We start from the raw sequence: 15,818 nt of genomic DNA on the forward strand, positions 1-15,818 counted from the left end.
CAAAAAGGGATTATTATAAGAGTGATTTTTAGATATTACTTTTATAAGATAAGCACAGTCACACTTCATAACAATTAAGGGGAAAATGTGCACGACTGCCTTTTATATACAAGGACATGCCTCCACTCAAAATAGCAATCCCACAAATAAGATGGGTTCCCTGGAACCCAAATATCCCCCTTGATGGAACCTTCATACACTGGGCTTTTTTGGTTTTGTTTTATTTATTTATTTATTTTTGGCTGCGCTGGGTCTTCATTGCGGCTAGCGGGCCCTCTCCAGCTGTGGCGAGGGGGGGCCACTCCTCGCCGCTGTGCGTGGGCTTCTCATTGCAGTGGCCCCTCCTGCGGTGGAGCACGGGCTCTAGGCGCGCGGGCTTCAGTAGTTGCGGCTTGCGGGCTCAGTAGTTGTGGCTCGCGGGCTCTAGAGTGCAGGCTCAGCAGTCGTGGCGCACGGGCCCAGCTGCTCCGCAGCATGTGGGATCCTCCCAGACCAGGGCTCGAACCCATGTCCCCTGCATTGGCAGGCAGACTCTCAACCACTGCGCCACCAGGGAAGCCCGGAACCTTCATACACTGTTGATGGGAATGTAAATTGGTACAGCCACTGTAGAAAACAGTATGGTGGTTTCTCAAATAAAAAAACAACTAAAAATAGAACTACCATATGACCCAGCAATTCCACTCCTGGGTATATAATCTCAAAAAAACAAAAACACTAATTCGAAAAGATACATGCACCCCAATGTTCATAGCATTATTTACAACTGCCAAGATATGGAGGCAACCTAAGTGTCCATCAACAGATGAATGGATAAAGAGGATGTGGTACATACATACTTGCAATGGAATACTACTCAGACATAAAAAAGAATGAAATTTTACCATTTGCAGCAACATGGATGGACTTGGAAGGCATTATGCTAAGTGAAATAAGTCAGAGAGAGAAAGACAAATACTGTATGATATCACTTATATGTGGAATCTAAAAAATACGACAAACAAGTGAATATAACATAAAAGAAGCAGACTCAAGATATAGAGAACTAGTGGTTACCAGTGAGGAGGGGGTAAGAGGCAATATAGGGGTGGGGGGAGTGGGAGGTACAAACTATTGGGTGTAAGGTAGGCTCAAGGATGTACTGTACAACATGGGGAACGCAGCCAATATTTTGTGATAACCGTAAATGGAAAGTAACCTTTAAAAACCGTATAAAAATAATAAATAAATATCCCCTTAGATGGGCTCCAGAGCCAGAAAAAAAAAGTGAAAATCCATAAAAGGAGAGAAATCAAGAAAATGAGCAAAAAAGCTTGAGCTCTGCTTGTTTGCAAAGCCACATTTCCCCCCAGCCCTTAATTGAGGAAGTCAAACCACTCTGCGTGACTTCTTTATGAAACAGAACACTTACGAAGAGAAGGCACTCACAAGAAGAAAGAGGTCACGTTACCCTTCGATATAAAGTCATCCCCCTCATAAAGTCAAGGCAATCAACATGAGAACATGATTTATGGATCCAGTCTCTAATTTGGCAAAACACCTGAAAACATAATTTTACTTAGATTAACTAGACGTTCTCTAAAGGAAATACTCTCTGAAGACAAAAATAAACACTGACTCAAGCTGGAGGGATTTGGGTAACTTCCCTGGCGGTCCAGTGGTTAAGACTCCACGCTTCCACTGCAGGGGGTGTGGGCTCGATCCCTGGTCGGGGAACTGAGATCCCGCATGCCGCACTGCATGACCAAAAAAAAAAAAAAAAAGCCGAACTGGAGGGATTTTTTTAGGGCATGAAAGTGGAACTTACATAGATCTGGTTTCTCTTGTAGCGCTGGTACAGGTTATGCATGACGGCACCTCCGTGGAGCTCAGTCAAGGTGGCCATGTCATCCACACCCTCCTCATCCATGGGGTCCATAGCCATCACTTTCTGGTGTGTAATTGTGCTCTGCTTGTATGTGAATACCTGATGGGGGGGAATGAATTCAACGGTTTAGTTACCAGCGATGAACGGTTTCCACAGACGTTTCCCCAACTTACAATACGACCTCAGTCCAGTACCAGCAAAAAGATCCAGAATCCACCAGCAAAAAACAGACTGCAGAGAACTCTTTCATTTCCTTTATGCCACCTACCTATTTTTAAAGGTAGCAATTATTTTGAAAATTGACATTAGATGTTCCTAAAAGACATGAATAGTTCAAGCACTAAACATCCTTTGGGAATCACAGAAATGATAAATTTTCAGTTCACTTTTCTACCACTGATATAAAGCAGTAACAGTTAAGAAGCTGGCTGACCAAGCTTTCAGAAAGTAATTTGATTTCACTATATAATATATTCAAAGGACTATGTGATATATTTCAAATCTTCCTAATAAAGCCCTTCAATTTAAGTGTTGCATAAATTCACCATATAGTCTGTACATTTGTTCAGACATTGGAACACATCTCCTCAGGAATGTCTGAAAAATATCCTTGGACACGATCCCCTCTCAACTGAGATATACAGCATTCACGTGATCTTTAGGCAAAACAAAGCCTCTCAAATGTAAAATACAATCGGTTTGCCTGCTTGACAGCCTGTCTTCCTTTAAGTTCCAAACACCAGTGGTGAGTGCTGCATACGTGTCGTAGCATGTACACAAGACAACTCTGATACTGTAGGACTGATCACAGAATGTGCATGTATTTCTAAAATCTACACAGGGCTCTGTTATTACCACTGGTTAGGTAGAGGATTAATCACATCCAGTCAGCTCCATCCACTGACCAGTTTGACCAGTTTTACAAACTCCTGTACATAAAACAAGCATTCAGTGATGGAGGCTACCTCCTATTTATTCATTGTATACTTTTACTGTATTCATCCTTAAAATACAAACACCAAGATGTAAAAGCAAGATGTAAATAACACGAAAAATGCAGTCTTCATAAGCACACGTGCTCACGTGTGCACATACACACAACACAATTTTTTCGAATACTATCTGCAGGAGGTTGGGGAACTCTATTTTAAAATATCAACCAGTTGCCTTCATGGCAACAAATGGTATGTTACTGCAAAAGGGAAGGACACACTAAGAAAGGCAGAAGTACCAACCCAATGGCTTCCATAAGCCATGAAAAGTGGCATGTTTTATTTTTCCAGAGAAAAATGAAAACTTCAGCCGTGGCGTTTCTGCCACATGAACCACAAGAGTCAGTCAAAACCAGTCCTGAGAAACTGCTTGAGGCCAGGGCAGACCCCAGACATCTCTTCTGAGGCCCAGCCACTTTCTCCAGCTGCCTCCTGGGCCCAGACATCCGCCAGGAGATGTGTGGTCCCCTCCTCCCGGCCAGGGGGCCACTGTGCCACGTAAGCGCCCCACAGGGTAGGACAGGCCTGTGGCCACTGAGGGAGTACGTGTAACGTGGGCTGTGCCACAGCCACGATAACTAGGTATTAGAGAAAAATGCGCAGGAAATTCCAGAGTGTAGGAACACTTAGGACACCAGCCCTTCACTTTAACTCATCAACACCATGGAAGAAAATTAAAGAAAACAGATTTAGGCTGAGAGTAGCCTGGAAACTGCCAGAAGTGAACGGCTGAAACTCTCTGCCCTTCCCCAGCTCGCTCTATGCCTATGGGGCCAATCCGGGCAGGTTTTCCAGAAACACTACAACTGAGCAGGGTTCTTGGGTTTTTCCCCTACAGTGACCGTGAGGCTACCCATGGCCAGCTGAGGGGTGCAAAGCAATGTCGCGTCATCCTCTGCACCCAGCACCAGGAGGACCTCTTCCCCCTGCCGGCTCAGCACTCCTGCCAACACGAGGGCAAGGCCGTTACACAAGTTCCCCAGGACAATTTTCTTGTAGGGAAGACGACAGGGCACCAGCACAACTGTCTCCTGCTCAAGCCCCTGCAGACTCACTGCACATCAGCAAGTCCTTCCCAGAGGGAACCCTTCTTCTACTAATCGTCTCTGAGTATACTGAGAATTCCAGAATTTGAGGATAGAAATAATTTAGAATATTACAATTGTTGTCTGTATTTCTAGTGATTCTGCTTTTTGGAAATAACCATACACACCCTACAACTGACGCTAAAGATTTATATAACAACTAAATACTTATCTCATATGTAAACATTTCATTGTCTTTTTTAACGCTCTGGGAACAGCAAGACAATGCATGAGTCCAACTAAGCAGCTCAGAGCTGGGCACCTGGTCTCTGAAAAAATGGCTAAAACTGTAAATAGAGTCCCCATCTTTGTACATTTGACTTCCTCATATGTTTTTAGGCACACACAGATGTGGGCACGTGGCCATTCCAGGAGTGGGAAAATCAAGAGAACTAGCATTATTCCTTCTCCTGACCTCAGGGAGACAGAATCATGATGGAAGATAACAGTTACAAAAACAAGAGGCTGTGAACAGAAAAGACAGAACCATCATGCCAAGACAGAGGCCTGCAGCTGCTCGAAACAGTGATTATTTCAAAGAAAAATGGGATAGTAGAGAAAATGTATTTGTGAAGGAAAGGCAGGGAGAACCACCCATTCAGTGATGGGTTAATATTTGTAAAGATTTTACAGTGGTGCCTGGCACATTGATAAGTGTCTGATAAATTAACGAAGAAAATCCATACATTCAAGCAAATATTTACTGGTATGTTCTAAGCATCGGGAATACAGCTTACATTCCAGCAAAGGGAAGGAAAAAACAGAAATGGACAAGTAAATATATAGCATCGCGCAGATGGTGATGAATATCTATGAAGACATAAATGAGTGTAAGGTGATTAAGCACCCAGAGGGGTTACTTTATGTTAAGTGTTTGAGGATACCTCACTGATCACGTAACATCAAAGTAGGAACCCTAAGGAAGTAAGGAATGGAAACAGCCCCCTGCACTCACTGTGTTAAAGCACATTGGTTGAATAAACACCTAATTTGGAAATATTTCAAAGGATTAATAAGACTCACAATCTTATTCAAGAATTTTTAAGGAGAGTCCCCCAAACTACTAACAGTCATTCCTAGGAAACAACGAACAGCGTACTAGCTGCACAAGATAATCCCTAAACAGCAAAAAAGAAAATTCTAGGTTTAAAGAATGGAATTCTTTCTACAGGAAATTTTTGGAAACAAACAACAGCCAAAACACAATAACAAAATGAATTCCTCAAAACCCAACTCAAAATAAACTGAGTGACTTTGACGGGGCATATACTAGAAGAAAGGTGGTATGGTTAAGAAAAGGAGCAAAATATAGACGATTAATAGACAGGAAATCAATTTAGAAAAAACGGGGCCTCAGAACAAATAGCTCCTGTTCTAGAAATACAAGCCACTGGTCACAAGACAGACTGGATTAAGTGTGGGAGCAGAACAAAGGCCACCAATCAACACAACTGGAAAAACAACTCAGAGAAGGTTTGCCCAATGCTGGGTCCACTTCTGAATGAAAAAATGAAAAGGCATGAAGTCAATTAATTAGATTAAAAAAACAGCTGAGCCATTATCAATCTTTTATTTTAATCTTAGGATAGTACAAATATGGCAGGAAACCCCCATCACGCTTACATCAGAGTTTTTATTGTCTATAGTGATATACACAGATTTCCCTTATTACAATTCGTTAGGAACCCCCAGTCATAAAAATGTAACTTTTCTGATTAAAGAGAAAGAAAAAAAAAAAACCAAAAAACCCTCATCATGTCCTCTCCTGCTGGACGGATGGGATAGAGGGTGTCCTCCATCTGGGCAACTTCATCTCCCGTGAGCCTGGCGTTTCTTCTAGAGCAGTTCTCAATTTTGCCCCCCAGGGCGCAGTTGGCAAGTTTTGTAAACATTTTTGGTTGTCACAACTGTGGGAGAGGGGAAAGGATGCTGGCATCCAGTCAGTAAAGGCCAGGAATGCTGCTATAAACATCAAAGAATTATCCAGCCCAAATGTCAGGAAGCCAAGGTGGAGATACCCCAGTCTAAGAATGCCCTGGTATGCCATCCAACCAGATGTCTAGGTACATACCAGGAAAAATTGATGAGTCAGCCAATGCCATAAGCAAAACCTTTCACAAAATAAAGACAAATCTTTTGGAAACAATTTTAAAAATAAAAACATTTAATAGAGGTAAATCAAAGGTCAGCACGACAATATTATATAATTTAGTTTTTGATTCGTATTTGACCCAAGTTAGGAAGGGTGATGGTGATAAAGATGATGATGGTTACTAGGCAGTGGGGTTTGCTTATATTTTTTATTATTTTCTTCTTTCTTAAATTTTTATTGCAGTATAGTTGATTTACAACGCTGTATTAGTTTCAGGTGTAGAACAAAGTAAATCTGTTATACATATACATATATCCACTCTTTATTAGATTCTTTTCCCATATAGGCCATTACAGAGTACTGAGTAGAGTTCCCTGTGCTCCACAGTAGGTTCTTATCATTTATTTATTCTATATATAGCAGTGTGTATATGTCAATCCCAATCTTCCAATTTACCCCTCCCCCCCCCTTACCCTCTGGTAACCATAAGTTTATTTTCTACATCTGCAACTCTATTTCTGTTTTGTAGAGTTACAGATGTTATTATTTGCTCATTGTACTACATTATAGTCAGACAATATGGTCCACACTATTTCCATCTCTGTCTCCCTGACCCAGGGTTCTTGTACCTGCTGTTCTGGGCCACTGACATCCCATTACTCTCCTCCTTGACGTCTCCGCCCAAATGGTACCCTCTCAGAAGGCACCAGCGGTCTTGTCTGAAAGACACCCTGCCACCTTCCTCCTTATTCTATCACGTGTGCTGTCTTCATAGCTCCTATGACGGTTTGTAATCACTTATCTAACCTACTGTCTTCCTCGTTTCAAAACCATCTCACCCCCAACTCTGAAACCTCTGGTCAGTATCTTTCAGCTCTCTGGACCACAGCCTACAGGGGAAAATGTGTTTCACACTGTAAACTACCATACACAGAGTTTCATACGAGTTTCGTAAAACACCACCATGTTTGGTGCATCCCAATATTTTCTATTCCTTTTAAATGTCAGTTGTGACCCTCTGAACCGACTTCACACCTCGCTATCGTGAAAACTCAGTTTGAAAACTCTACAAAGGCAGGAAGCATGCCTATCTTGTTCCTCAAGTGCCCAGCCTTGGTCCACGATACAGACTCAATAAATACTGAATAAATGATCCTGGCCTTCAAAATGGGTATAACATACGAGGAGAAGCAGAGTTGGGTCATGACCAAAACGTGGCCTTGGAGTCAGATCTGGCTGGACTCCGTTTTCCTAGATCTATGCTTTTATAGCTCAGGAACAATGAGCCAGGCACTTAACTTCCCTGGCCCATGATTTTCCCCACTGATAAAAAAAAAATGATGATAATCATCCTTACTCATAGAATTACTGTGAAAACTACAGAACATAATGTAAGTAAAAGTCACAACAATTGGCACCAACGAGGGCTTAGTAAAAGGGAGCAACTCCTATAAGGGGGTCATGGTGCAAGGAACAACGCAGAACATTCTCTAAGCAAAGAATCCAGAGTCTTAGAGACAGAGGGACCCCTACTCCTCAGACAAGGGCCTGAACACCAGCTGTGAGGGGCGGGAGAGGGCGGGCAGGGGGAGCGGCTCATTCAGTTCTACGTTTTTTACGATGATCTTGACCAGCACGGTATCTGCTGAAAACTATTTGACACAATGCTTTCTTCTTCCATTTTAATCCCTTTGCACAAATCTGGCTGGCCTTGTTTAGATTTCCTCTGGAACTCCACATTGTTTCAGGGGGGAGGACTCTCTTAATTTTCTTTCCATCTTTCTTTCGTTTACTGGCTCATGAATTAAAGCGTGATCGACGAGAAAGGTGAAGACCTTTGCCTCCTGACATGTGGCCAAAGTGAGCAATCATGTAAACCCAAAACAAGCTTCCTCATGTCAAGCTTCACGGACTCCAGCCCTCATTGGCTATAATCTTAGGACAGGCTGCAGAAGGAAGCCACCTACTTCACTGAAACTCTGCCTTGGCCGGTTTTGCTGCTGCCCCAGGAGACTGGAGAAAGTATTTGGAACACAAAAATGTGAAGTCCGCTAGAAATTTCCATTAGAATCTAATCAAAGGCAAAGTGATCCATGTGTACTCTCCTAGTGTGCGGGGGGGGGGGGGGGGGGGGGGGGGGGGCGCACCAGTGCTTTGCCTTCAGGTCAAATTTGTCATCTTAATTACATGGCACAGGGGGGTAAAATGATCATTATATAAATAAAGATTCTGTGACTTTAACCTCCCCCTTGAGTTTGTGAGATAAATGACTTCTAATTATAGATAAAACAAAGATTATTTTCTTTTTCAAAGACTCAAACGGGTTGTGAGATTAAGTCATTTAAACTGTCGGTGGGTTTTCAATGCCCAGTATGGTGCAGTGCATGACACTCGGGTATAAAACCAAAATAGCAAAGAGGGGTGGACAGAGGGCACCGGTACTCACTGAGCCCTGGCTGCACGCGTCAGGCACACCTGATCCTCAGCAGGGGAGGAAACACCGTTGCTCATTTCTTAAAGAATCAACTCAAGAAGATTCAGAGAAGTTAGGAAACCTACCCAATAGCACACAGCACAGCTAGCATTCAGTTCCTTGGGATCATGGAAAAGGTGCATCCCACCTTAGGGGGACGCTAGGTCACAGGCAGCCTTTTGAATTCCAGCTCTGCCACTAACTGGCTGGCAATCCCTGGCACGTTCAGTGGAGTCAATGTTTAAGAACCCTGGCCCTCTGAAGGAGAGCAGGAGTGGAGAGGGGGGAGGGGAAAGCACACTGTGCACCGCCCTCCCAGCGTGCTGGGTTTAATCCCTCACTTATTCTGTGATTTTTCATTTATTTACTCTGTCCAGCTCCCTCGGTCATTCGTGCCAGGCTGTGAGCTGGAGCCCAGGCATACAATGATGAATTAAATGGCCTCCTTCAAAGAGCTTACTGACCACCGAGGGATCAGATAAATAAACAGGCAATCCTAACCACACGGTGGGGTCTGTCACAGAGGGAAGTCCCAGAGTCGGATGGGAACCGGCCACGTGGGACAGACCACAGCCAGGCAAGAGCCGATACAAAGCCGAGACACAGCACAGGACATCCGCGAAGCAGAGGGCGGCTGAGGCGGGGGTCTGTGCACGGCAGTGGCACTTGGCCTCGGACCTAAGGGACCGAGGGCTACGTAAGCAGCTAAGGGGCGCAGACACTTGTACCTATGCATCATCACGGACAAGTCAGTACCAAATGTGACACTGAGACTGCTGTTCGAGAGACGAGATTAAAGAACAAATCTCACTACAAAATGCGATTCAAGGAGGCCAACTTTCTAGAAACTCCACGTGAAAGCGGTGTCTGAATCACCACTGGGAGCGATCGCTACACAGACTGTTGTCCCCCAAACGGAGGGTGTCTTCCTGCTTTCATGTGCACAAATACCACCGCCAAAAGCATCAGCGGTGATACGTCCAACCCAACCAAGTCAGAAGGCTCTGGCTACCAGTCACTAACAGTCAGTCTTAACCACTGAGCCTGAACTCTCCGAGGACACTGCAGAGTGTGCGGGCAGACGGAGAGGATTAAGAGTGCAAGAAGCCTAGGACACCCCGGAAGCTAACCTGTGGATGGTGCATCTGCCCGTGGACCCGCAGAGCCCTGCTACACCACCAGCAGTGCGAAAAGCAGCTCGCTCACCTGTACCGGCACCGAAGGAAGGCCCAGATGATGCACTGGCCCTGACCCCTCCCCAGTGAACCGCAGAGAAAAAAGTTAACGGCCACAGTGAGCTGGCATGGTTGGAAGGAATGACTAATACACAAACACGCACACACAAAAGAACATCCTAGACTATATGCATATTAGGGAAAATAAGATCTCAAATCGGCACTTCCACACATTAGGAATTGTGATTTTATAGAAGAATTATGTACAGATTTTATTTATTTATTTATTGGCCACACCGTGCAGCATGTGGGATCTTAGTGCCCCGACCAGGGATCGAACCTGTGTCCCCTGCAATGAGAGCCCAGAGTCTTAACCACTGGGCCGCCAGGGAAGTCCCTGTACAGATTTCTTTTAAATGCTAAACTCTATTACTTTTTTTTTTCCATAAGAGAAAAGTTTAGGAAAATCTTCTGCGCAAAAAATCACGTTTGTTCCAGCTGTGCTAGGCTATGTCTTCTAAAGCTTTCTCGTTGTTGCCACCATCAGGCAGGCCCAGCCTACCCTGAAAAGGACAATCTTCATGCTCCTTAAGCTAATCTTTCCACGTTGAATTCAGTGTTAAGAAAAAGATCACTATTTTCTAATGTGTTTTCATTACAGAGGTATACTAAGGTAAATTTATGATGAAATTATACTGTGCACACGTATGGTATAATCCTAGGTTTATTTTTTTAAACACACACAAGGGCAAGCACAGAGGCATACACATACCCACACACACACACACACACACCAGCAACTGTACTCTTGGGCATTTGTTCTGAATAAATGAAAGCTTACGTCGGCACAAAAAATTTACACGTGAATGTTCAGAGCAGCTTTACCTGTAACAGGCAAAAGCTGAAAAAGCCAATCCCAGTTTACATGTTGTATGATTCCATTTACATAATATTCTTGAAATGAGCCAATTAGTGCAAATGAAGGCCAGACTGATGTTGCTGGAGGCTAAGAGGGGTAGGTGGGGCGTGGGGTAGCCTGCTGGATCCTTGTGCTGATGGAGAGGTTCTGGATCTCAACTATCTGATACCCTGGTTGTGATACTGTGGTCCAGTTTTGCAAGATGTTATCATCGAGGGAAACCAGGTAAAAGGGTAACATGGGATCTGTCTGTACTAGTGCTTACAAATGCACGTGGATCTACAGTGGTCTCAAAACAAAAAGCTTAATTAAAAAAAAAGTTTTAAAATACATGCAAAAAGCCTAGAAGAAGATATATCAGAACTCCAATAATGGGTCACAAGCTTGTAGGTGTTTATTTTGTTTTTTTATACTTTTCTATGACTTTCCCTGTTTTCTAAAGTTTTTCAACATTTCTAGGCTTAAAGAGAAATCAGTCCCATCAGAATCATTATCAATGAACATATCTGGACACATATAACTAATTCAATGAATCTTTTAAAAATTAGTATTGCAGAACTGCTTTCAAAAAAACAACAAAAAGCAAAATGAAATAATAAACCTCCCCCAAGGGTCACCAGCTATTAGAAAGGGCTTTCCTAACCCACCTATTTTACACATAGTAAGTTTCAGCCCAGAGAAACTCTACAAAGCAAGAAGCAGGGAAGGGAGGAAAGCCCAGGAACCCCAATTCTTGAGACAAATGGTTGACCAGCTCTTGCTTCTGAAGTTCCTTTACTTCTGTCCTAATGTCCTACTCCTTGTTCTAATTCAAGCACCCCTTTCTGATCCCTTTTTCCCAGTTACAAGTCCAGACCCCTAACTTGAACTCTGGTATAGAATCTCCATTCCTGTAATTCCAAACCACCCTGATGTGTCAAAAGCACCTCAAACAAAACCCCCAAAACAAAAACAGACCTCGTCCACATCAGGAATGACACTCTCATTGCCAGCTTCCCAAGCGAGAAACCGAAGTCCACCTAAAATCCCTCCCCTTTGCTGGCCACCATGCCTACCTTCCAAGTCCTGGCAATTGATTAAAAGACCGACACCACCTGGATTCCATCGTCTCTCCACTCCCTCCTCCTGCCTCGGCTCTCACCACTCACATGTTTCACCTGGACCCCAGTAACTGCTTCCTAACTAGTTTCTCTGCCTCCAGACTCCCGTGGTATGAATCCAGTGGTTCTCAATTTGGAGGCTAAGAAAAGTTTTGAGTTTTAACTTTAATGATTAAAAAAATGTTTTTACTACTTTTAATGACAATTTTTCCAGGCATTGATAACTTAGAATGGAAAGAAACTTCCAGAGATGAAACTTTGGTTTCTTTGTCTGGTGTTTCCCAAACTGGGATCAACTAGGACCTTGAAGGGGACGCCACTCAGGTCTGAACAGCATAGACTTGGATGGATTTGAACCGCACTCTGCTGTCGATTGGCCGAGCAATCTCAACTTGCTCCGGTGACTCTGCTTTCTCACCCTCAGCTGCACCAGCTACAAAACGAGGATAATAATAATACCTACATCTCATACAGTGTTAGGGAGAAAAAGGAGTAAGACAATGCCCATAAAGGATTTGGTACAGTTCTTGGTACTGAGTGAGCAACTCAGATATTTCTGTTGTTAGGTACTGTTACCAGTGATGTAATCTTATCGTGCCCTGACTGAAACTCTCTCAGGGTTTGTTCCCAATCACTTCCAGGATAAGCAATAATCTCCTTAGTGTGGTTTCCCTAGAATGCCTTTCCTGAGGGGCTCCTGCTGCTTCTCCAGACGCATCAGTCTCTGGCCCCCTCTCCTGCGCTCCCTGCTTTCCACACCCCGGTGAACCCTCTTGGGGTCTGTCCTGCGTTCCTCCAGGTCACCCCTCTTCCCAACCTCAACCACCGTGCCCCACCTGACTGCAGTGTCCTTCTCTTCCACAGCACCTTGGACAGAACCCTCTCCTGTCACCACCTTACGCTGTAATCTCCCCTCTCCTACCTCTGCCTAGGAACCGGGCATAGCCAAACTTTCAGCTCCTGGGTGGAAGTGACTGATTTCCTGGGCTACCATGATGAGGATCTGGGGCTGCAGATGGGCCAGTGAAGGAGGGCAAATCGTGATGTCTACAGCAGTTGGGAGTGAGCTGTCATCCTTGTGCTGGACCGGGACTGGGCCTCATGAAAACCTCTGGGTCCTTATTGCCTAGTCAAACATCTGGCACCAGTGGCTACTTAACTAACTGTCCGCTAAAGGGATGAGCACCAGCTGCCCTTCGAGGATGCTGAGGTCATATACTGAGCACCTGCGTCTGTCACCTAAAACCTAACTCCAAAGGCTGAGTTGTAAGTGAACATTTTTCACTTATGGGCTGTCTTGAAACTGCCTTTAAACTAAATAATATGACAGTAATTCCTCTTAAGTGAAATGAAAAAAGCCTATTTGAGCCAAATACCCATACATCTTGGAGTTTCAAAACAGAGTCAGAATCAATTTTATGAATCCTATCTTTCAGCATTCTGTTTTTTTGTGTGCCACTCATTTCCTAGTGTCAAGTAAGAATTAAGAGATACCATGCAAAGTATTTGTTAATCCAGTGAACAAAAATAGAATCGGAATGACTCCAGATTCTAGACAAACCAGAAGTCATTTTTGGCTGCTAGTTTGGTAAAATATCTACAAAGGGGCAAGAGGTCAGCTTGGCTCAAACTGATGGTACAAGAACTAGGAGAAAACACACCACCCAGGAGATAATACGAAAGGGCAGAAACAAAGCACAACAGCTTGGAACATGGAATAGTGAACTCCCACACTTTCCCTGTGTGCCAAACCCTACCACCACCAAGGAAATCTCTAGAAATGTCAGCAAAATGCTACTTGAATTACTGAAAGGATTAGGAAGAGGCAGAGGCCAGAAAAAGACTGAATAAAATATAGGTCACTAAGATGGCAAGGATCTCTTTTAAAAAGTGTAATTAATAAGAAAAATTAATACTAGGTACTGAGGTATTTTTCCATGCACTAAAATACATGAACAAAATAAGGGGCTAAAAAGAATACTGCTTGTTTGTTTTCCCCTGAAAAGTATCAACAAGGCATTCTTGTTTCTCTGTAAACATCTGTGAATGCAAAAAGCTATAAAAGCCCTGCACATCTTCTGCTAGAAATCTGGTCTGAATATCTAAAAAGCCGGAGCACCTGAGGCTTACAGAAAATGAGGGGAATCTGGTTGAAATCTTAATCTGAAGAGCAAAGGTTATGGGGGGATAAACGTGGCCATGTTTCTGTCAATATCATCACTCTCTGTATAGCTTCCCATCCGCCACTGAGCTCTCCCAAAAAGAGTCTGGACATCCTTCCTTTCTGGCAATATCCTTATGAAACCTTGGCAATATCCTTATAAAAGCTAGTATCTCCTCAAATTTCAATTTTAGAATGTTATAGATTCAAAACACAGTACAAAGACAAAGGGGTCCCCACCCCGTCTCACTCACTCCCAAATGGTCCATATTCCCATCAGAGAGTACCTCCTCCTCACAGATGCAGACCCCAACACTGCAAGCTTGACCCCCGCTCCTCCTTTCACTACAACACACCTACAATACTCAGGCTTCACCCATCCACGCCAATCCACCTTCATCTACTTTCCAGGGGCAAAGATAATGGGAGAAGAGCAGATGGAAACTGGTAAGAACATGATGATGAAAATTCACCAAGTGACAGCCTCTCACCTCAGGGACATCTGAAAACTGAGAAGTTGCATCAAACTCAGAGCAGCCAATTCCCTCAAAGACCCCAAGATCTGCATTAGAAATGACTGGATAAATCCAGATTATTTTTATCACTATATATATATATATTAAAAAAGTTTTTTTTTTTTAATTCCTTTCGTCTTGATAGCTATATATGCTCTTGTTAAAAGTATGTGAGCTAACAGACTGCTGGAGGGAGTGTAAAATGGTGCAGCTGCTTTGGAGTTAGTTGTCCAATAGGGCAAACAAAGTTACCATCTGTCCCACCAATTCCACACCTAGGTATAGGCCCAAGAGAAATGAAAACAAATGTCCATGGAAAAAACTTATACACAAATGTTCCTAGCAGCATTATTTCTATATGCCAAAAAGTGAAAACAATCCAAATGTCTATCAACAGATGGGTGGGTAAACATCATGTGGTATACCTATACAATGGAATACTATTCAGCAAGAAAAAGGGATGAAGTACTGATAAATGCAAACACGGATGAACCTTGAAAGCATTATGCCAAGTGAAAGAGGTCAGACCCAAAAGGTCACACATTATATGATCCCATTTATAGCAAATGTCCAGAATAAGCAAATTCCGAGACAGAAAGTAGATTAGTGGTTGCCAGGCACTGGGGAGGATGGGAGGGGAAATGGGTAGTGACAGCTCATGGGTCTGAGGTTTCCTTCTGGGTGGTAAAAATGTTCTAAAACTGACTGTGGTGATGACTGCACAACCCTGTGAATCACCTTAAAACCAGTGAACTGTACACTTTAAATGGGTATAATCTACGGGAGGTGAATCATATCTCAAATTGTTGTTTTTTAAAAAAAATACTTGACAAACTGGAGAACACTTATACCACAGAACTCCATGCACTGGAGTGAAGGTTCTGAGCCCCATGTCAGGTTTCCCAACCTGGGGATGTGGCAACAGGAGGAGAAATTCCTAGAAAATCAGACTTTGAAGGCTACCGGGATTTGATTACAGGACTTCGACAGGACTGGGGGAAACAGAGACTCCACTCTTGCAGGGCACACACAAAGTACTGTGCGCATTGGACCCAGGGGAAGGAGAGTGACCCCATAGGAGACTGAACCAGACCTACCTGCTGGTGCTGGAGGGTCTCTTGCAGAGGTGGGAGGTGGCTGTGTCTCACCATGAGGACAAGGACACTGGCAGCAGAAGTTCTGGGAAGTACTCCTTGGCGTGAGCCCTCCCAGAGTCCGCCATTAGCCCCACCAAAGAGCCCAGGTAGGCTCCAGTGTTGGGTCATCTCAGGCCAACCAACCAACAGGGAGGGAACCCAGCCCCACCCATCAGCAGACAAGTGTATTAAAGTTTTACTGAGCTCTGCCCACCAGAGCAACAGCCAGCTCTACCCACCACCAGTCCCTCCCATCAGGAAACCTGCACAAGCCTCTTAGATAGCCTAATCCACCAGAGGGCA

General features: G+C 43.8%; 1 protein-coding gene across 2 annotated transcripts in view; it reads right to left on the bottom strand.

Annotated features, from left to right (window-relative positions):
• MYO10 (myosin X) overlaps nucleotides 1-15,818 on the bottom strand; it is a 214,241-nt gene that overhangs the window by 118,140 nt on the left and 80,283 nt on the right. For both annotated transcript variants that reach the window (XM_057539942.1, XM_057539941.1), the window contains one exon: nucleotides 1,808-1,966. In XM_057539942.1, coding sequence (XP_057395925.1) covers nucleotides 1,808-1,966 — 159 coding nt within the window. The remainder of the gene's footprint in view (nucleotides 1-1,807; nucleotides 1,967-15,818) is intronic.

Source organism: Balaenoptera acutorostrata, chromosome 2, assembly GCF_949987535.1.
Source record: "Balaenoptera acutorostrata chromosome 2, mBalAcu1.1, whole genome shotgun sequence".
Lineage (NCBI taxonomy): Eukaryota > Metazoa > Chordata > Mammalia > Artiodactyla > Balaenopteridae > Balaenoptera > Balaenoptera acutorostrata.